This window comes from Varroa destructor, unplaced genomic scaffold, assembly GCF_002443255.2.
Source record: "Varroa destructor unplaced genomic scaffold, Vdes_3.0 BEIS01000003.1, whole genome shotgun sequence".
Lineage (NCBI taxonomy): Eukaryota > Metazoa > Arthropoda > Arachnida > Mesostigmata > Varroidae > Varroa > Varroa destructor.
The window spans coordinates 5,524,683-5,548,494 of record NW_019211456.1 but is presented as its reverse complement, the minus strand read 5'-3'; the positions used below and the strand labels follow the sequence as shown (position 1 = coordinate 5,548,494).

The 23,812-nt window shown below is 43.6% G+C and overlaps 1 protein-coding gene across 4 annotated transcripts in view; it reads left to right on the top strand.

Moving 5' to 3' along the window:
• The window catches only part of LOC111247881 (protein lin-28 homolog), a 58,792-nt gene that overhangs the window by 20,012 nt on the left and 14,968 nt on the right, over positions 1–23,812 (top strand). For all 4 annotated transcript variants that reach the window (XM_022799396.2, XM_022799395.2, XM_086982402.1 and 1 more), the window contains 2 exons: positions 3,938–4,060; positions 7,838–7,974. In XM_022799396.2, the coding sequence (XP_022655131.1) occupies positions 3,938–4,060; positions 7,838–7,974 (260 nt within the window). The remainder of the gene's footprint in view (positions 1–3,937; positions 4,061–7,837; positions 7,975–23,812) is intronic.

The following is a 23,812-nucleotide window of genomic DNA, read 5'->3' as shown; positions in this document are numbered from 1 at the left end:
AGACAAGGGAAAAATGCTGCCCCCTCAATCCATTGGATATAAAGCAAATTGTAAAAAACCAAAAAAAAAACTGTGCAGAGTGGAATGGAAGCTGGACAACGAACGCCGACGAGAGAAATATGAGAAAAACTTCCTATTGCATTATTCTATAGACCTTATCTTTCGATAATGTAAAGATCTGATTATGCTTGAAGCGTTCACTATCGACAAGGGTTTTAACCTATATTAGGTATTCATTAGTGATCCCAGTACTTACTCGCTAAGATAAAGGTATTAGTTAAATTGTGAAGGTAAAATTGGCTTTTTTAGTTACTTTCTGTGTACGTTCAGCTAGCCTGGGAAAAGGTCAAGCAAAGCAAGAGTGGCACGTCTGTAACTGTTTGACTTGACCTCGCACCGGCGATGAAATTTCAGCTGCGGCTAGACTTTCTCTAGAGGCAAGGTCGATTAACTTCATTGCCTAGCCGTCTTTTTTCTTTTTGGTTTGAACTCAGGCAGGCGCGTGCCCTTAACTAGCGGAAAGTTAGTTAGACTACTTTCTGCAGTGTTTCTTCACTGTAGTCCTCCCCCATCCACCTACACACACCCACAAAAAGCCGACCTAAAATAGCGACTTTGAAGGCTTCGGAGACCATTGTCGTAATTTTCGTGCCTCTCTGTTCGTACTAGCATACATAGCTGCTGGATTGGAACGGCTCAAAATCGGCGGTAGCCGATTCTTTGGTAAAGTTCGAAGTTCGAAGCTAGCCTCCATTGTCCCCCTTCAACAGAGAAATCGCCGGCTCAGCTGAACCGATTCATAGTGAGCCAGCGAGCGAGTAGAGAGCAACGGTACGGTGTGCGTTCCAGTAAAGATTTCATGGTCACTTTCATAAAAATCATCGGCGAGGCTGGTCATCAGCTCACCATGAGCTTACAACTCGCGGAGGGGAACGAGAATATACTATGTGTCCATTCTCTATTAGAGTGCCGATAAGGCTGACAGTGGGGGTGGATCTGCCACTTGGGTTGTATTAGTGGCTTTTATGTCCTTCTTTTTCTTGGCTCGTTCGAGCTCGTTCTGATAGGCAGCGTCGGCAACTTGAAGGTCCCGACCGGTTGTCTCGAACGGCCGGTTAACTCCCGTCAGTTTGGTTCAGTTTTGATAGGTTGACCTACAGTTGGCGTCCACCGGTCGATAGTATAGATCCAGTCCGTTACTGGCTTCTCTGCTGAGCTAACGAAGTGTCCAGGGTGCCTCGATAATTCGATAGTTCGAAACTTCGATAGAGTATCGAAACAGGAGTTCGAGACAAGCATAATCGTGCGGGAAAGCGGGGGCTCGGTAAGGAAGTATGTATGTGTGCGCGTGTGAAACAGAGAGAGAGAGAGAGAGAGGGGGGGAGAGAGAGAGAAAGTATATGTGTATCCGCACTGCATAAGCACAGACCTTGTCTGGCCACCGGGCAACTTCAAACTATGATTTCGAATACACAGGAGAACGGCTGATCTGTGGGGGTGGTTGCTAGACTGCTGGACTAGGTGCTGGTGAAACGCCACGACGAGACATTGGTTGCAGGAATACAGAGTCAAGCCTCGCACGAAACAGAGCGATGTGGCGAAGCAGGTCAACAACGAAAAAAAAAGAGAGAGCTAGGTTTAACAGCCCACGGTTTCAGCTTCTTCTTTGTCTTCTCCTCTTCGTCCATGAAGCGCTAGCTGGTTAAGGCTGGCTCGCCTAGTTTCGCTAGTGCAATACTGGTTTGGCACGATGATACGAACATGTGTCCATTTATATCTGAGATATCGAACGATCGAAGTGCATGAACATATGCATATATCTATGGCCGGCGGAAGAGCCAAAGCAAAGTAAGCAGCCTGGTCTACTTTGTCGTTGAACTATCGACCAGTGACATGCTCTGCCTCTATTTTCGGTCAGCTACGAAATGGGATAGTGGCAATGAGGGACGCGGTTCGCCTCCTCGAATCGGTTGCTTCTTGTCATGCTCTAGCCTTGCAGGAGTCGAAATTGTCGGCGAAGTCGCCAGCAGTCGGTTTGAGTTATCTTGCTGTTTGGGCGTATAGGTTTTGGGAAGGGTAACGATAAGTGCTTTAGGAACCATCCGCCGAGGATATTGCGGCCAAGAGACATAAATCTGAGGATTTGGTGGCGGGACTGCTAGCTTCACTAACCATGATTTCGTCGTTACCCGTTTCGTTAATGGGGAGAAAAAAAAGTAAACGAAGTGGGTCGCTTTTGAGACTATATGAACAGTTTCCAAAGAAGGGGCTCCAGAGCTACAGGGCAAGTGCTATCGATATTGATCTGCAAAGTAATTTGGGTCAAAATAGATGCTAGTATGTAATGGTCTGCAATGGCTAAGTTTTTGACGTACGCTATTATGACTCGTTAAAGGTCTAGATAAAAAAGCTGTTGATTCAAACTCCGCGACCCAGTATGATTAAATAAATAAATTATAGCATTGGCTACGCATCGAAATCCAGCGAATAGCATTCATAAAGCACGTTGCCTTCTTATCGGTAGAGACACATTACAAGATAAAGCGTAATGCACAAAGTAAATGTTCTTCTATGAAAGTAGAAATGGGGACTGGCTTCACAAAAGTATCACTTTCTCGTTATAGAGAAACCTCCAAACTTGGCGAAGCACTTCCCGTTCAAAAACTACTTCAGCGAACAAACTTGTTTGTTCGAAAAACGACAGTAATGTCGAAAGAATCCGACTCAATGGTGGGTCGCCTTTCGGCGTTATCGTGCCTAACCACAACAAAGCACTGCTGCTGTATGTATCCAAATAGCCATAGCTTACCGTTCAGCATCCGACCGGGCGCATGGGTGTGAGGTGTAGATAACCCCACGGCGATCAGCTGATGGCAGCTATCAGGGGCAAAGCGTCTAGCAGGTGTTTTTGAGAGAAGCGAAGTAAAGTGCGACGAGCGTCCAACTACTGATCTATCTACTATCGATTCTCAGTACAGCAACTATACAGGTAATTGTACATAGCCAGTAATCGCTAACCATGACACACGAACTTAACGATGCCGACGACAAGAAACTAAACATGCGGCAAGAGCAATTCGAATGACGAAGTAACAGTAGAGCAGTAGAACACTCATAGGCGCCAAACTGAACGCCAAAGGCTGAATAGTTGCGTCCAAGTGTCCGAATAGCTATGAGAATAAGCAACTGTTCATCCGAACAGGCAGCGCAGGAAGCATAATCCATAATGCACCTGTCTGTTTGTTAGAGCTGCTAAGATTGCGGTCCAGCTATTGAAGGGGCATGGGTGAACAGGGGTCACAGCGGGGCTTGGTGCTCTGTTATGAGATTTTTTGCTACATTTCCTATGGCGTCGGAGCAGTCTGATAGCATACTCGCTTTCTTGCCTCTGAGCACAGCTAACGAAAGAGCTACAAACACCTACGCGCGGTTCTAGATCTAGCCGTACACACTGCGATGGGATGGAGGAGCGGGTTGTCGGGTCTAACAAATAAGGGACAAGGTGTCGGGCTTACATCGATGGGGCCATAGAGGTTTAGTGCGCTGCCCTATGATCCAAGTCTGTCTTTTGTTAAGCTGTAGACTGGCAACAGGAAATACCATAAAGCAAGAAGAAAAGTTAGTTTCTGCGAAGTGAGTTTGTACAACGTAACACGACGTACTAGTCGTCACTGTGGTGACAGCGGGGTTCGTAGCAGTGTTCCCTCTGTACGATGCCATCTTCTTAACGGCCATACAACAAATGGCTAACCCGGACTAGGTTGCAAATGGGCCCGGTTCCAAGACAATAGAATCTTTAGCAATCGTAGGTAATCCGCCATAGGTCGAAACTTGCTATACTGAAGTACTATTGATAGATACAAAATGCGTATGTATCATAGAGAGCATATTTTGCGGTAACTGTAAGTTTAAACCCATGACTTTCGCGTCATTTTAGAGTCGGAATGTACTGGAGGAGGCGTGTGCTCCAGCGAGCCTGTGTCAGTACGTAGCCCTTGTCCACCAGCAACTCCCATATCGGATGCGGCCACTGATGACGATGACGACCCCAGCGTCCGAGGTGCGTATTTTTGTTTAGAACTATTGTCGTGTCATAGGACTGCCTTTTGTAATAAAAGAAAAGATAGAGAAAAGCACGTCTGTCGACAATATCGGCTTCAACGGCAATTGATTTTATTTGATTCACAATGAAGCTACGTAGTTGTCAGTAAAAAGAACACCTCACTGAATTAACAAGTCGATTTTTAGCCCGTTGTGCCAGATGTGAGTTGTACGTTTATAGATGAGTCGACATCTAACTTCGAGCTGATCTGATCCGCTGTGCGGGAAAGCGCCGGCGTGCACACTTCCAGAAGGTCCTTATAGAACACTAAAATATCGTTTAGACAGCTACTTCTCGCCTCCTGTAATGACTACGTGTAACATACTTATTTGCGAGACCTAGCAATACGATTAAGTTCAAAACTAGGCGTAAACATACCCCGTTTCAGACCAACCGTCCGAAACAGTGTCTAGCGGACGACAAAATCGATACATTAGACATTAGTTTTATCTTTTTTTTTTATATTACCATTTATATCGATTATTCGATCATTTTTGATGCGTATATAAATTAAGAATTCACTCAAGTTCAAGCAAGACGCATTCCGTTAATCCGATGCCCAGTGTAAATACGTTCTCCCAAAGGTTGCTATACGAGCTTCGGTGAGATTGGCAATTTACGGTGGACGACTTGTCAGCCACATCTATAAACCTATATACGTTCCCTCTGCAGCGATATCATATACCTGTCAAGTGTTCGTAGCTTCCATTAGTGTATAATGACAATACAATACTACATACAGAGTCTCAGCTATGACATACAGTATTGATGTCTGCTATACTAATAAAGATCTGTGGAACTCGCCCTGTTGGATCGTCTTCGCCTAAGAAAGGAAAGCCCTGCTTACTACTAGTTGCTTAGGGCCCACCCGTACCTTTTAGTGGGTTATTTTGATTTACGCTGACATTGACTATATCTAATAGAAATGCGAAACGTGAAGCGGGAGCCTTTTTGTGTGTAGAGATCTGTAGGAAGAGTGCTATGTCCTTTCGAAGGTGGCTCCATATTGTCTCTGCCTATTCATGCGGTCTTCCCGCTCTTCTACGGAGCTCGTCGAAGCAGACGACTATAGAGACCCGAGGCCTGAATAGCGCACACGGACTTTTTGCAGTTCGGCTACATAACTCGTGCATGTGCATTCCCCGTTCCTCCGAGAGTTCAGCCTATAATTAGCAAAAAATTTCTCGCATAAACCTATTTGCCTACCCAGTAAAATTCCTGCTTTTCAATAAGAAAGGCCAGTCAAGTCGAAAGAGCCTAGAATGAAAATCCTGCATAGCTCGTGCCTTCTCCTTCGGGCACATGGAAACGTTTACATATACGTATGTCATCCTCGTTATTAAAACGTATTCGGTGATGACATGGACAGCTTTGAAAGAATCCTAATGTAACCTATGTATTGCACCTGCTGATGTCGGATGTAAGTAAAAGGTGATGAGCCAATTAAGCACTACTTGCCCGTCGAGATGTTTCACATGCTTCTCTTATTGTAATACTAAATGTTGCTCTGTTTCATTGATTTTTACTTGAATGTCCTTTATGTGATCAGACCACTATTATTAGGCCAGCGTCATCATCTGACTTGTATGGCAGGATCTCGCTTCCAAACGAAAGGTCATTGTTTTGAGTATCACGGTACCGCATTGACAATGGGTCATAAAAGAACTGATAGGAGAAGACCTCTTGACCTTAGCTGTTCGAGAGAATCTAGCAAAGCTTTATGGACGGTTCGAAGGCCTAGTTACGTACAAGCTTTTTTTAAGCAATGTATATATATACATAAATACAGGGTGTCTTAGTAAGAAAATATGCAGATTGAATGACTACAACATCAGTTTTGTTTACTAAATTGTAAGATAGTTTATATTCAGTGTGCATCCTTTCTTTCTGAGACTAGATGTTCAAAAATATCATTTTTTACTTAATACACTGCTGGGTAATAATGATGGACTCATGATTCACAAACTCGATTGGGGCTTTTAAACCTACTGGGGCTATTGGCGTTTGGTCTGAACAACGGACGTGGTGTTTTATGGCATCTTTTCGTTCGGTCTATTTGTTTGAAAAGTTCTTATCAGAATATATTTTTGCATCAAGATGATACTATGCAGGAACTCCGTCCTGTTGGAAATCGAATTTGTCATCTTAACCAAAGTCCTCCCAAAAGGTTGGCGAAGTTGATCCATGCAACGGATTCTAGTCGTGACCATCAGCGACTGTACCGTCCAAAAAAGAATGTACAAGTAAATTAGAGTGCATAGAACAACCCGTATATATGTATATAGGTAGGTGCTCAGGTCGCTCCGGTGATTTAATAAGTAATGTTATTTTCCCTTGCGCAAAAAGTTAAAAACGTAAATTAAACAGATGCCACTTCGTCATTTTTTCTGTTAGACCATGGGTAATGAGAGAAGCATCATATCACATTAGTGCGGTCTTCTTAACAAAAATTTAGTCAAAGGCTATTTTTGTTTGTAGTTACGGGAATGAAGAGCCGCAAAGACCTATTACTGCTTATAACTGAGCTATTATGTTTGTTGTGGACGTTCACACATTTGTTATTTTTTTACACATATATCACGCTGAATATATTACAAAATGAAAAAACAACACTTTTACTACACTTAACAATAGTATCACGATTGTTGAAGTTCTATCGAACGGTTTCACTTGCCTGAATGATTCTTCCTATTGATGAGCCAGAAATCATTCGTCGACAATGTTTTTGAAGATCAGCAGATATACTCAAAACCTCGAAGGAAGAGAACGAAAGATTTCTCAAGATTGTGGCCATCCAGATGCCCTCTGTATTGGCTTATCGCAGCGCATTCTGTGAGCTTCGTTCCCCTGTAGAGAATGAGCTAAATCGACCGGTCGTCGACTATTTTTTCCTGGACAATTAGGGGAAAGGAGTATGGTCGCTTCGAGCTTTCGGGAAAAGCAATCAATCGATGTAGAATGCAGGCCCGAATTACAAACAAAAGTGAAAATAGCGGGTGCATTGATGAGAGAGCATCTACGAGTATGAGTCGATTTAGTACTCAAAGATGTTTAATGCGTTAATAGACTTGCGTGAGGAGTCCCTGTTTTCTCAGCCAGTCCCATGTATAGTGTGCCTGTTCATCCAAGTGTGCCTCTAAATGCTCCGATCGCTGATACTATCTGTTTGGTGGTCTCGGCAGAACGGAACGGTTGACAGAACCTTTCTATTTTCCTCTTTAAACTGGCGAGTATCTGGAAGAAAAGAAACGATGTGGCATTTACCATCGCTTCTATAAGAAGGGTGCTTCGTACTCGAGAACAATTAGTGCTGCTAGTAACGATCATAGATATTAGGTAACGGTTCATACCAGTAGGGCTGCCAAAAAAAATAACACTTTTTAAATGAAACGCCAAGCTAGTGTAATCCGCGTCAACGATCAATTTACCTTGGTACCCTTATTGCTCTGAAAAAAAATGGCCCAGTGCTCTTTCGTTTCACGCAACAAACAAACATTAATGATAAACGTGCAAAAAAAAGGTGAGATACTAATTTCACGAAGGTTCGGCTGGGGTGATTTAAGTAAGTCAACTACATATACGTACATTTTAAACAACCCATTGATGTTATGTAGTCTCACTTAAAGTTTGATGACGCTGCAGTCCGTTAAATAACTCCAAATTTAGATGTTTTTTAATTACATTTATTAATGTATCGGAGGATAGTCTACGAAAAGGAGATGTCGCTACTTGCAGATGACCAGTCAACAGTTTCCTCTCTGTCCGGTCTCGTCGGGGTGCGTCGCCGAGGACGATGCAAGTGGTTCAACGTGGCGAAAGGATGGGGATTCATATCCTCCCTTGACGAGGGTCCCGATGTCTTTGTGCACCAAGTAAGTTTGCGTTGTTTCTTCATTCTAATTGCCTCTGTCGTTTGAGTTATGGGTTTTTATTATATATGAGGTTTACTCTTTTAGCATTTTTCCTTGTTTACCGATCATTAGCATTTTTCTCGACAAATCGACCAAAATTTCTATCTATTCATCAAATTAGTCCTGCGTTTGTTTTCTATTTCACATCAACATAAAGAGTCCTAAATCTGTAAGATCACCTAGCTATATGCATTGTATATGTAATACAACTTGATGCGAATACAAACAAGTGAAACTTTGCTTTGCCTCTATCCGAGTAGACATTGCAAAATCTTGCTGAAAGATGACACTTTGTTATGTTATAGCGGCTGTCGCCAACGTCACGGCTGTGTCGCCCTCTATTGTTTGCGAGACACAGTTCAAGAAGCGTTTTCCCGCTGACTCAGTTCATTTCAATTCTGACTTTCAAGAGTGAAACGTGTCCAGAGTGCTGAATCCTTCTCTCGCCGTCGCTCAGCACTTACCCAAACCGGCTTAGCTCCTTTCCGTTCCCCCATGCACCCCTTTTTTTCTTCGCTTCTCTATCGTCCACTAAACCACTTAAATGGTTGAAGTTCTTGCAGGGGCATGCTGGGAAACCAGCCAGCCTTCTACTCTGCCTTCCGAAACAGACGGCTCTAGGTTGCTCTCGCTTCCTCTACCGCCTTGCCACTTCTGTCATCTAAAGAAAGAATTTGGAGTAGGAGCACAACTTGTATGCCTGAAACAAGCGTACATTCTGCATCGTAGTTCAACTTCTCGGACGAAAACCCTAGACCGGCCGTTGTAACCGCGGTCACTCTTTTGAGTTTTAAGAGGCATAGACAAGAGGTTGCTTCCAATATTTAGCTCAAAGGAAACCTTAGTTGGAACTACTGAATGGATGTCCCTATGTTAGGTTGCCATGACAACCAGCATAGTAGCCAACCCCCTAAGAGCTCTAAGATATGTCTGAATGAGAGGGACAGAAAAAGGGCAGTCGGAAGAGCATTGAAAGAGACTTCAAAGGGCAAGCCGAGAGCCTCCTACTGCGTACGAGAGGTCCAAGGAAAACTCGAAGGTTGGTTTTAACAGAGGAGGTGCCGACCAAAAGCCGCTAAAGCAAATTAGCGCCTTTCAGTGTAGAAATAATGAGAATATATCTTCAGAAAAGCTAAAATTGTATGACATACGTGGGGCATGAGAGAAAATTATGTCTTTGTAGTAACATCGGAAATATAGGCACTCTGCACTAAAAGGTCAACGATGGCAGTCGCATACTAGGATCGGTATTTAGCTCGTATTCTTACTGAGCTGTTTTCAGTGGAGGTATTGGATCTTTTGTAGTTTCTGACTCTGGCTGCGCAAGACCGGGAGACTAGAAGCTTCTCAAGGAAACAGGGATAATTTTTCGAAAACGATTGTCCCACAGATATATATTGTGTGAACTATTAACTTATCGGATATTTAAGAACTTTTTTTTAGAACGTTACACAGGCACTTCTATATAGCGATTGTGGACTTTTCCAAAAAATGATCGCGTTATGAGTTACTTCAATAAAAACAATAGTCTCGTGCACATGGCCTACCCTCTTTCCATAGGAAGTTCTCTAACCCAAAATAAAATCCCCATAACATATGCCAATTTCTGCCTTGAGTGCTCAGCGAATTAATCAACTGGAGCAACAGTTACTTTTGTCGATGGTTTATCTGAATTTCAACATCCACTAATGTCAGATGTTATACAATGACAGCGGCGGTATAGATACATGTGGCGCGTTTATGCTACCAAACATACCTTTCTACTATATGGCGCCATCTGCTAGTCTAAATAGTAGCGATGGCAGCGCACTACGCGACTTACCGTGATACCAATAGGTCTAGAAGTACGACGCATCGTTTTTCGCTGAAGCACTTCGTAGATTCAAGGCAGCATCTCTAAGCTGCCCGCCTGCCAAATTTCTACCGCTCAGTCTTTACAGGCATCGGTATAGGGGCGGTAGACATCTTCTTCCTGTATGCTTCTCTTTCATTCGCAAAAAAGGAAATAGAGGCCAACGAACGGAGGCATCGGAGCCGTTGCCGACTGGGGCGGCAACGCGAGCTCAAAGACGAGTTCACAAAAGACGACAAATGGGACCTGCTAAGTCAGCAGCAGCAGCTAAAGCGACGATCGTCGAGGGACCTAGGTAGCGACCGACACTAGGAAATCCTTTTCTAAGACGCCTTAGTGCAAAAGAAAAGTGCCGAAACGCACGGACATTTAAGGATACGGCAGTGGCGAATGGGAAGTGGGTGTGGAATGAAAGGGCGAAAGTGTACGTGACATCTTCTATCGAAGAGGAATGTTAACCTGCGTTCGTATATGGGAGTATGGATCTCTGAGTGCGAAAAAAACTGGTTGAGTAAAAGTGGAACAGAAAAAACGAACAGAATGGAAATGTACAGTGAGAAAATTCATGCTGCTCCCTATATGTATCTATAAAGAAACATTGTCCTAGTAGAAAAGCGTAAACCAATTTTTAGAAATAGCGCACACCTTGACGTACCCATGTAGTGTTCTTGCTCAAAATGCTGCTCGAATTCTCAACCAAGTATGTTAAGACGCCGCTTAGCTTCTGAGAGTCTGCTAATCGACATTCGAACACGTCTGCGCCATCTTTTGAGCTCTACATTATAATATAACATGTGTAAGTTATAACAATATGTAAGAATAAGCCTGATAATGACTGGATGATCGAGTAAACGGTCCTTTGATGGGTCAGGACCTGTTGTTGTCGTTTCCCTTGATAGGCAAAGCAGCGTTTTGCGTCAGACTTATCGTGAACTTTCATATTTCGGCAAAACTAAATGCCCGTCAACGACCGTTTCTCAAGGTCTCTTCCGCGCAATTCTCTTTCGTTTCGTCTCTCTGTTGCGGATTTTTGCCTCTCACTTTACATACATTGACTGTACATTCTGCTCCAAAGCAGTAATACATTTTATGACCGTTCTAAACGCTTTATTGTAATGGGGAAACGAGGGATATCAGGAAAAGGCAGCAAAGAAAAGTGGTCATAGGGAACTAGCTAAGAACGACTTGACCCTATGCAGCCTATTCTGTGTTGTCTTATTTCCTCTGTTTCCCCCTCTATATGCCTGTACCTTTCAGTTAATCAACGTCTTCAAATGTCTACTGGACCAGTTTGTTCATAAGGACTGCTCTAGGTCTGCCAATACGTACGCTCTGCCAATTGTAAATAAGCAAAAACGACTACGCCATATATATATATATATATATGACACATGACTACCTTGAATTACTACTGTTACCGCAACTATTATCATTACTTACATAATCCACTTGGTTTACTTTCGCATCATGACTGTGCCCAATCAAACAGCCGATTCTCCGAGACGTTCACACGACTTTTCGCTTGCATTATCGATATTATTGGAGCATTTATCGATACGACTGCATCAATGAGGATGGAGAGTCATGTACAAATGTTCTTCACTTACCTACGGACCAAGCGTCAATGGCGTCTGCTAGCATTGATTCACATTGTTTGTTATGTTGCGGTGACAGTCGGATTGTTATTTATGGTCTCAGAGCGAACGAAAGAAATTCATTACTATTATTACCAGGGTTTTCCTTTTTGAATGCTTTACGAAAGGCAGGAACCAATGGCTCGTATCACCGTTTGGCTGTGCCAATGGCTGAAAGCGGGAATGACTCAAATCCTCGATACATCGGTACATGACACGGTGTCTCGACTGAATGTAAACAACGCAAAAGATGCTATGTCTTTCAAATGCAACAGATGACTGTGATTGTATCACATAGCATCTTTGTAGTAACGGTATACATAATGCACATCGACTATCTCGTAGTCGGATCAAAGAAAACATTGCCAACGAGCAGCACGAAGCATCTCGTAAGTATTACGAGTAAGTTACAGTTATTTATTGAATCAGACGGAATGGCATAGCTCCGATACTGAAAACAACTTTGAATAGAAATGGAAGCAATCTTTTCGTAGAAACTTTACAAGGGCAAATTGTACCTTTCGCTAATAAACGGTATACAATACATACGTTTATTATATTTCTCTTTATGGATACGATTTTTCAAAGACGTTCAGAGTGACCACATTCAAATTACGGATGGCAAGCAAATTACGCTCCCATTGTTTGCATAGACAGCTTCAGTTATCTACAATTCTTGGGGAGCACACAGGCTGCTCTGGGGCTTCGCTTGAAGCAAACACAATTCATCTTATAAGTAATAGTTGCTATCTTCCTAAATCTCTATACGGTGCAAGACAAGTAGACAAAACAGAGAGGTTATAACTGCCTCTCTACAATAGTTCATTGCTTTGAGTCAGAGCATTGGTAAAAACGTACAATGATCGTTTTACTTACTGTTATAACAATAAAGCTAGCGTCATTTATAAAACGCGATTGTCCCGCCCTCTATTGTCTGTTCGCTACGTTCTGGTCGACCTGATCAGCTGTGACACATTGTACAAGTTCCCATAAGTATTGTACAGACGTTTATCACCGGGTTCATAACGCGCTGAAGCAGCCGTCGTAAAATGTGCCGGCCATCGAACGAATGGTCCCTGTCTGCCCGAAGCGTCCAGGGAGTAGATCGACATATCTCTCTGCGTAAATATATGCATGCCCGCAGGCAACGCTTGCTTCCTTCAAATATACCTAGAACTCTGCTAAATGCTCTTTTCAAGCTAGGAAAAAAACATGAATCTCCGTAGTGCTAAAGTGAGTGTGTAACGTTCACTGATGCACACATATATGCAACGCCCTGGTGCAATATTGCTTATGATATATGCCATTGTTATCTAGTTTCGAGCAGTTTTCAAATGTTCAGATATACATATGATGTACATACAAATTACTCGCAGTGTAAACTCTTCGACCAGGTTATGGAGGAACCGAGGGACGAGGGAAGTGCTTTCGCCAGTACGTCTACCTTCGAATGACACACAAACTGAATACAGTCTCCGGGTGACGTGTCTAACCCCTAAATAATAATCATTGAATTGATTAGCAGTAGAGGAGACGCTGCTTTCTCCCTTGATCGCCGTCCTTTTCCAAGAAAGCAGCTGGTACCGGACTTAGATATTAGGACTCCTTTACCACTGAATGAACGAACGAACGAACGAACGAATGAGCGGCAATGCGACGAGAACACAGAAGAGTACAAGAGCAAAATCTTGACCGTCTGATTCTTGATCGCCTTCACCCCCCACTCTTACCCCCAAATCCCTGTTTTCTCCTTTACTGCCAGCCCCGCCCCCTTCGCCATAGTTTCGTCCGACAAGAAGCTGTGTGTTGAGTATAGTTGATGTCGATGTCGTCGGCGAGGAGAGGAAATATCAGCTACAGGAACGGCGCGTGGAGAGAAACGGGACGAAAAACCAAGAGTGAGGAGAGTATTCTTCTGCTCCAAGAGCGCCAGCGAAGACGAGTGGCCGTTGATCGTGGTGGTTTTTCGGGCAAGAGACATGAATCAGTTCGAACTTAGACAGGCTCGCAGGCTATGTGCGGGGGCGGTAACGTCGGACTAGGCAGACCGAGTAGGGGGAATGAGTCGAGTGCTTTTTAAGAGTCGGAGCCTTTTTTTGGGGCAAAAGGGCGTCTAAGGGGAATACTGTAGAACTTCTACCATGATTAGCGTGGAGCTGCCGCAACAGCGCGACGCATTATAGTCTTCGTCGTCGTTTTTGTTGATAATCAGCATTTGTGGTAGTGTACTAAGAGCAGTGTTCCTCCTACCGTTGATGTCGCTGCGAGCGTCGTTATTGCAATCGCCATTGCGATAATGGTATTTGGCAAACATCTGTGAAGAAGTGAGTTACAGCTATTTATGTCTCAGCGTGTTGCTTCGAAGACCGATTTCTTTTAGGGGAAGGCGGTAGCTATGGTAAACGATCTGCGGTTGACATAGTTACAATCGGATATCGAGTTGAAATTAAGATTATTTTTCGTATAGGTAGCGAGGGATTTCGTATATCAACACTCATATCGTCATATCGAAATCCAAGCCGGCAGGCTGCGCATTTCTCAGTCAGTAACTTCTAATCCTTCCCGGATATTTCAGATCTCGTGCAGACAAGTGTGCTGACCACCCTAGCGCCTAGACTGTTCAAATTTCGTAGAAAATCCGTTTCTCTCATTGTAACGCTTCGACGTTTAAGGTTCACCTATAGAGAGTTCCTGAATTCCCTTTGAAATTTTAAACTATGACTGAAGGCGCTAGGATTCGTACATTATGAACCTCTGAGGTCGTTTTGGTCACTGCTAGCCATCTACCAGATGTTGCGCGGCTAGCAGTTGATAAACATACTACTACAACTGTAGCAAGATTGTATTTCAATTTTTCTTTGATAGAGTTTGTAACCGAAGAGGACTTCTATGCCGGAAGCAAATTATCCTATGGCCGACAGATTGACAAATTTGCACCGATCAGATGCACTGTAAAAAGCTTCTGTTTAATCGTATTCGTCTCCGAATTGGCCTAAGTTACTTAGTAAATACTTCGATTTAGGTGTCCAGGCTCATGTCTGCATTTCACTGACCTAACATCCTACAGAGGTCCAGAAGAGCGATACGAGAAACTTACAACATAAACGGAATCAGGACAAATAAAGCGGCTTTTGTGCTTTTCCATCGAAAGCTTGAAGCGAATGAAAGCAACGTAGAGTCTTGCGCTTTTTTTTTTATTTCTCGAGTGATAAACACTTCACCGTATTATAGCTAATGTTTGATGCTCACTGGACTGACGACATTTACTCTAAGTAGAATCATCCACTAGTGACTTGTAGCTTGGCTGTTCGCTATGCAGCGTCCTTCGCTACCAGTTGATCTTGTATTTCTCGCGTTGCTATGTTCATGTACAGTTTATTAGATCATATGTAGGACAAGCTCTGTAGTTAAAGGTTGCTAAACAAGCTGAACTTGCGCGGGTATACATCATGAGTTCGCTTGAGCTCACCCAGCCAGAGAAGATAGGACAGAGAAGCAAGGATCAAAAAGCATTGGAACGTGTTCGTGAAGGGGAGAGCTGACAGGCGGGTACCGTAGCTGTAGTCGCACAAGCGAACGCAATTACTCGCGACGACGAGTAACCGCCTCTATTGCGCTAATTGTGAGTTATTACTTCAGTAGACGAAATATGTGGGTACCACTGGCAGGATGTTCAGGACCGCATGGTTCTAAATCTACACACATATAGACCTATGTTTCGGGCAGTATCCAGAGCCGAACCGGACAATTGCACTGTACTCTCATGAGATAGGCGCTAGATGTTGTCTTCTTCAATCAGTTGAATCAGGCGTTTGTGGTATGACGCTGAACCAATGTGCCCCAAGCCAAGTTCCAATGAAGGGTCAATCATCTGTGAAATAAGAGTTTAGACGTGTTACCATACATTGATGCGGGTGCACCCCGATCAAGCTGAACATAACACAAATAATCCAGAATACAGAGTAAAAGAAAGGGGGTACCAAGAATTAAAAACGGAGGGTTGCGCACCGAGGAGTAAGGGGAACGGCATCATACTGTAATTGATAATATTATATCTGCAATCAGATAATAGTGCTTATTAAATATTTTTGTAATCATGACGCGTGACCGTCTATTAAAAAGTATATATATGAAAGTAGAGCTTAAACTACTTGCATATGATGATATGAATTGCTGAGCGTCAACCAGACGCGATGTTTTAAGCATGTAGCTTTGCAATAAATAACTAACGAGCTGCGTACGCAGATGACCTGTTTTAAGCGAACTCGTACTAATTGCTGGCCAAATCAGTGGCAGTCGGAATCAGCTCGTTGCCTCAAAGCTTAGGAATATTACTTGAGGATCTGCAGCTCGTAAGGTTTTTCGAACAGTCCTAAAAGGCTCAACTCAGACACTTGGCAAAACTAGAAATCCACATGGTTACTAGATCTTAAAGTAAAATCTCTTTTGGATTTATTGCTAATTGGCCATGTTAATTCGGTTTAGGTTCTGATTTTAATTATCTCCTTCGAATCGGCAGATGGTTGTTAATGCAACACAGACATCCATTGCGCTTCAGATGGGAATGACGACCCCTGGCGCTCCTCCCTAACAACCCCCAGCGAAAAAAACGACCAGCTAAAGAGGATTACGAAATGCTGACTGATACTGAACTTTATTCACATACCCTATACTCTCATAATATACGATAATGTATGAGGAATCCAGTTTATAAAGCAAACGCCAGATAGACAAAATAATTGAAAAGACTAAAGGAAAAAATAGCAGCTATAATTACGTGAAGTAGATAGATTGTCAGAGAGTGTTCTTGCAGTGCTCTTTTACAGTATGATTCACCAATTCAAAGTTTCTCTTGTTTTTTTATTTTTTGCAATTTTATAACAAATGAGCACATCCCAATCGAGGTAGTGTTTCTGCCTTCCTATGACTTTCACCGTCGTTCCGACAGCTGACGTATTCCTCAAAGGACGAAGGTTTTGTTCATGAAAGCGATTGATTTGTCGGCTCACTCGCAAATTTCAGCCTCTATTTTGAAGTGTTCGCTTTCCATACTAAGTTGCATTGATCAAATCAAGCGATAACCAGACGGGGTGATGTCTGGGCTATACGTCGAGTGGGGCAACGTTTCCTGTTGGGGTTCGTGAGCACTAATTGGGTCATCAAAGCAGTATACATTGTAGCGTTGTCATGTAGCAGTATCACTTTGCGTCGCCTCTTATCAGTCCAAAGTCCTTCGTGTAAATTTCATGATTTAAACGGACCAGGTGATATCCGTCATTGAATTTAGTAGCTAACTCTTTTTCTCCAGTTTAAATAGCTCATCGTACAGCATTTTCTTTTTATCGCACCATATTCAGCTTTTGATCATAATTGTGCCCTGGTGGGGTCGAACTGTCGTGAGTCTGACCATCGTGATTCACGTTTAAACGTATCGAAACAACCAATCCTTTATTGTCGGTAATCATTTTGTATAAGGATAACTTTGTTTCTTCTTGTAGTAGCACTTTCTCTATCATGAAACCAGAGAAAACAGCAACGTTTGATAGGCATGTTTTTCGAGCTTCCTGACTGAACGCACCGAATCACCACTCCGACGATAACAACCCAGTGAAACTAACAGGTCACGCAATCATCCTAAGGAAGCTCAGTTTGATCTTATCAATGGATATATGACGCAAGTGTCATCTGTTGGCTCCAACGAAACCCTTCTTTTCGACCCAACGCTTCAGTGACCTTGCTCTCGTATTTCTCTTCAGTTAAGCGAAAATCCTCCTTCCACTTTGTCAACTTTCAGAGCAATTACTGCCTAACTTCGTTTAAGAATTCTTGCACTTTTTTGTTCGTCAGTTTTATATTTACTACAAACCTCTTCAGATTTCTCGATTGTTTTTTAATATTAGTATTTTTGGCCTCCACTAGGTTTCATAAAACGCCATTATTCAACTGTCGATATACTTGCATGCTCACCTCTTCTCCTTTCGATACTTGCAGCCTGGAAACGGCAAGAGGTCATGATGACTTTGACATTGTTGGGCCGCTGTCGTTCTGCCAACGAGACGAGAACCCGCTTTCCGCTTAGTCGACTTCTTGAGATGTGGCTTGCATGTCGGCATTATGGAGTTCATACATGCAAACGAATTGCTGTTTTCGCTTAGACGTTAGTCGCTGAAAGGTATCTACGAAAATCATATTCTCCTGAAACTGCCAGCCGTATGCTAGATTCCGATGCAATTTCCTTGTCCTTCTTCCCTCCCGCTGCTGTAGCTATTGTTAGCGACTCGTTTGGCCCAGTGTCGACTGCAGCGGGGTGCCAGTGGGGACTCGGATATGGCCAATTCGCAAGCTTTAGAGGTCCACTCTATCTCAGCACTAGGACCTATGCAATTCTGATCTACAATGACAAGAAAAAAACACTTAGACGTTGGCAAAATCACAAATGTGGTCCTCAAACACCCATGTCCACAGTGCTTACTACGAACAACGATTACGTCCCCAATAGGTGCTTGACACTGCAATAATCTTGAGCATTTCTGTCGCTAACGCGCTTACGAATATGGCTAACCCCCTTAATCATAGTAGTAACAATCGTGCTGGCGTTCAAGGTTCAGCTTTTCCAATGAAAAATGGTTGAATGCCGCCCAATTTCAGAGCCACGAAAGGCTCGGCTAACAAAACCGTGAACGCCCATAATGACAATACCTATAAAGCCTTAGAAAATGAACTATATGATTTCGATAGTAGAGGCCAGGACAATAGAGACCCTAAGTTCTTTCTTCTTTATTGTTTCATCATCGTTCTTATACAGAGAGAAAAGCAAATATGCTTTTGAAAAAGCTGACCAAAACGGTGCTCGTTATCGACAACAACTTCGGAATAACACAGTTGAAAAGGCAATCATACGCACCTGCATTAATCGGGAAATTTTGTTTGTAGCTTTGTCAGGCTTAAATTGACTCTCTGAATTGTTTCTTCGGCACGCAAACGTCTGGAAAGCCATCATGACAGTCTAGAAATCCGCCCATCAGTGACAGTCCTCCGTGGGTCGTACGCTTTGCTGGCCAACTTCCCTTTACGTGATCGAGTGAGCATTCGAATCGTAAGGGAATTGCTATGCGTCCTAGAGCCATAACTAGATGAATACAAACTATCTGTACTACTTGCGTACAATATCCACCGTGTTGGATTTTTCTCTTTTTTACAATAATTTTCAACTTAAATCAGAAGTAAAAAAAAAAACGAGATGATCTGTGTATGTAATATTTTCATTGTGCTTTCGTTGAAAGCTTCATACCTTCGGTCATCTGCAGCTGAGTCGAGGAAAGTCGTGGTGGTATCTTCCGATAAAAAGATAAAAATCTTCCAGTTCGTAGAGTTATCACATTTCCAGTATCTATACGCTGTATATATTCACTAGGAGTTTGCTCCTAGCCCCACTTGTTGACTGGGTCTAAGCAATATTTGCTGAGTAAGGTCTCATAGACTCTCGCCTCCAGGATTAGCTCTGCGTGTTGGAGAAAGTCTTTTTTTTTTGATGGACAATATCGCCTCGGGGAGGAAATGATGGCCGCGGCTGCAGCGCCGTCGTCGTCGTAGCCATTGTTGTCACTGCTGTCTACCTAGCTGTGATTGAGCTCATCGTCATCACCAATAACAACAGCAACCATTGCCTATTGTTGTTGTTGTTGTTGGTGGTGGTGGTGGTGCTGCTGCTTAGAATGATGATGATGATCACCAACATTGCCACCATAACGACGCTTTGGCTGTGTTCTATCGTGCAATGTGCCTTGCCTCGATCTTATCCGATTCAATGCAATCCGATGACCAAATCGACGCGATAAGTGCCAATATAAGCGCATAGATATTGGGAACAGCTCGTACATAAGATACGTAAGAAGAACGCGATCTAGAATGACAATAAGGAGCGAACCGAACGCCGCAACACAATTCGTTGTCCAGACAGGCGACCTGACGAGTCTTTCGTCCCTCCGTGCCAGACCGTCGTTCAGGATGAGTGCGTTAAGCCGGACTTCAATCATACCAGCGACGCGTTCCTGGAAAGCTTCGACGCCTGAGGCTGTTGCTAAGCTATGTCCGCTCGTTTCGCCACTATCAGAGATCCTCTAGTGGCCTTCGCTACCAGACATTCAGCAAAGTACAAAGGTGAACATTAACAAAGGTGGTGCCGTCGATGCAATGCAATACATGCATAGCTGCATTATGATACATGAAAATAATAATCCAACCCCACAATTATCTAAGGAGCTCCCACTCCCAAGAAGGTGTGCTAGCCTATGCCAACACTTAGGAAACTACGCCTTCGCCATGCCTATGTATAGCCGTCTGCTCCAGCATTCTGATCTGTTCAAGCTTGGCGACTGTCCGGCTTCACCGTTTGCCAACTTGAAAAGTGACTCACTTCGGGTACTCCTATTGCCGGCCCTATGACACAATCACGATTCAAGCCTGTTCTGTGTTTCAATTAGGAGCTGCTTATCAGACAAGAGGCCTACAAATAAGGAAAATGGAGAAACTCTTTTGAATTCCGAACCTTCAAATTTATTTAAAAGTTCTCCCGCCTTTGGACGACAACCTTTATTGCTGATTTCGAATTCGCTTGCTATTCACATAGGCATTAGTTGTCTGTGTTTTTTGGAACGAAACCCAGCTTACGGAATGGATATCCGACCTCTTATCGCTTTCAAGGGTCCACGCCGAACTCAGTGGGCGTTGAAGGCTTCGGAGAGATTGTGCTATCTGGACGGGGACGGGGGCGGGGGGCAGTAGACCCATCAGACGAACCAGATGCTTTAATTAGTCAGGATATCGGCCAGCCCATCGTCCATGACAACCGACGCATCTAACTCGTCTAAATGCTTCGACTAACAAAAGTACATGTATACATGCAGATATTATCTATCTACGTATGTGTATCGAACAATTTAATTCAAACAATTACAATAGTCTGCTAAGCTAACAAAACGAAATGAGCGACTGTCGGCCGAAGCAATATTAAGCAAGGGATTCGTCGTTTGATTTATATCAGGGTCTGCCGCAATCTCTTCAGGCATACTGTAGCAAGCTTCGCACGGTTACCCAGTTGTTCGCCCGGTGGCAAGCAAATGTACGCAATGGGCACATCTATTTACTGCTGCCAGAATAAGAACAACAATAACAACGACGACAGAACACAACAACAAACATCAGGCAAGTAAGCGAGGTCGCTGCGAACGACGCTCTATATTCGTCTGCAAGGGTAAGTCGCCGCGTGTGGCCTAAGTACTGCGCTATCACTGCACCATTGATATTTGCCATACAAATAGCAGTATACACCGCCCGCATTCGGGAGAGACAAAGAAGCAGCTAACTGGGCGAGCTGCTGGGGTACTCTAGTGCGACAAGAAGCCTTAGAGGACTATTTATGGCGAACATTTCTCAAATGCTGTGCTTGGCTTGCCGGCAATGACAACGGCGACGGCAGAGCTGGCACTCTACCTCGGCCACGTGCCTGGCGGACTGCTTATATGGAAAATGGAGGATGGGAGCAGGAAAAGGAAGCAAGTGCAAAATGTGGGCTTATAGTCGACAGGGGGACAGTTGTGCAAACTTGAGATAGTTCTTCTCTCGATGCTCGTGTATTTGCTACTAGCCTATGTAGCATATCTCTATGGGCTAAGGCTGACACACAGAGAGAGACAAACCGACGGGCAGTGTATACGTTTGGCTCGACTTGTGTTGCTTGCTGTTACGTCAGCAGACCAGCGCCTGAACGACAAAAGCGTCACTGGGCCACTATCTATTCTAGGTACAATGCACCTCTCCAGTAACAACCGTAACGATGCTATGATATTTCGTTCGAATGTTTCAGTAGCAATCTATGTGCTGTGTCTGTATTGGAGTATCTCCAAGCAACGTCCTCTATGCCTTGTTTAATTGTCTGGAAGGCGCTTGCGGTACTTTGTTTTTACGAATAAGGTGCCTGTTACGATAAGATCGGGCCAATAATGAAAGTCACTTGATGAGACCTTGCGACCCATAATACAGATCATTGATCGTGGCAAGTAGAACCCAACTCCAGTGCTCCTTACGGCGCCATTAGCGTTAGAAGTTACTACGATGTACCGATAACTTGTTATATGGTTTAGGGCAACTCATTATGCTCTGTGTTCGCCCGATGACGGTGACTCTGTCAACAAGACGCAATGAAGGCATACCATTCTTATGTGACATACCCAGGTATACATAATTATGTTTTTACATGGGTATTATTAGCTCTTAAAAGTGTAAAGTATAATACGCCCTCTATGTAAGAAGAGGTGTTTTAATTCAATTCATTTACTTACTACATTCTTAATACTTTTCAATCAATTTGTCAAATCTTAACATAAGATTATGTTTATCTCGTTATCCGGAAAGCCTTAGACCTTTGTTGTTGAAAAGCGAAGCCCTGTAGCTGTTTCGAGCTGTGAGGCTTCTGTGAGCCGGCGATGGGTTAGAATTTAAGCTTGACGCAGAAAATATGCAGACCCGCTTTGTGGCATTTGATTGCCGTCATTTCACGGGACCTTCTTGGCGGAAGTTCCATACTATAAAGGTTGTGATACGTATACGTCCCTGTTGGATTTCCTCTAGTTTTTAGTCTCTAATTTTAACTCAAATTGATTGCATTAACCACTTTCTCAGCACAAAAGTCAAGTATGGTAATATTTGCTGAATTTTTTATAACGAAAAGGTTACTGTTTCTATCCTGTATGTGGGCATAAGTATCTAGCTCTGTTAGTAAACGTTTGTCTAGATCCTAGTTTCTGCTGATTCGAAAGTCTAAAAATCTCTGCTTGCCAACATGGTTTTTTTTAACTGATTTATATCAAGCTGCATAAGTTGACACTTGCTAAGCTAATTTCAAATAACTGAATTAATCCTGTGTTAGCAAATCATCCTAAATAATTGTTTATTTTTGAGACTGCAGTATTTTAAACTCGGTCCGTCGGCATGGTAAGCAATTGCACTCCTGAGAATAGCCTGAAGTCATTCTTAACAATCAGCTATTTTAGACGTATTTTCCATCGAACTATCAATCGATGTAATTGACTGCCTATACTTTGACTACTGCGCGGCTACTCTTCGTTGAGTCTCTAGCTACTAACCACTTTTTTGAGGGTGCTGGGTAGCAGAATCGTCGGATAGGCACTAGCTCGATTGATGGGCCTACCGGTCGCTGACCGGTGTCCAGCTTAGCGGATCCTCACTCCCTATCTGCAGTAGAGCTCAAACCTCTCAACTCTGAGAATCAGACTCTGCCAACTGGCAGGCGGGAAGCATCTATGCGCGTGTGCCAGAGTAAGAGAACAAGAGTCTGCTCATTCTGTCTCAACATCATTATCATCACTGTTGTAACAATCATTATCACCAACATCATCACGCCTATCCACCGTTTTCCCTGCGGACGATGGCGCGTCTCCCGCAGGGAGGGCGCGGGACAGCGCGAGCGATGCCACTCACCGACCTCGTCGAGAATCTTGGCGTCATTCTGAGCAGCCCGATCTCAGATCGCAATTTCCCATTACGATGGCACTGTCATAACCTACAGTGGTACTGGTGCTGCAATTCTTCATATTTTTATAACGAAACAGCAGCGACTATCAACGCCAACTGGTTCCATTCTGTAGACCCGTACGGCGCCAACCCACTTGGCCTTTCGTTTTACGCCTTACTCTTTGTCCTATCTGGCTGGACTCTAAGAAGCTCATAGAGCAACGGACATGCATACGGCTTAAATATAGGAAAGAAGTTCAACGAGATATAGACGCACTTACACACCTTGAGCAATCAGGCCAAATATCCGAAACGCTCAGAAAGCCCGATGAAGACACCTCCGAATCCGTATTCATGAACGCAGCTATGGCAATATTTGCGCTGTCCCTTCTCTGGCTTGTCATGACCTTTTTTTTGGGACTTGCGCCTTTCCTTTTTATTTCTACTTAAGCGCGGATCGAAGGCGATGAAATTCGATTCATTTCGACACGCCACTGCTTTGGCGCAGCTTGGACGCGAGACAACAATCAGAAACTGCTTCTCTGAAAGACCCCTCGGACTAAGGGAGTGAGACCTAACAAGAAGAAAAAGAAGTTGTGTCTCCCCTGCAATCGTGACAATCAAGTTTCACTACCTAGAGAAAGATGTGGGCTAAAAACAGGGAGCTCAGCCAAACGCTCACATACACACACGCATGCGCGCACGCATGCATGCATGCATACATGCACACAAAGCACTCCTTAAGGCTTAACCAAGCTCAGGGACATCAGTGGGTCACCTC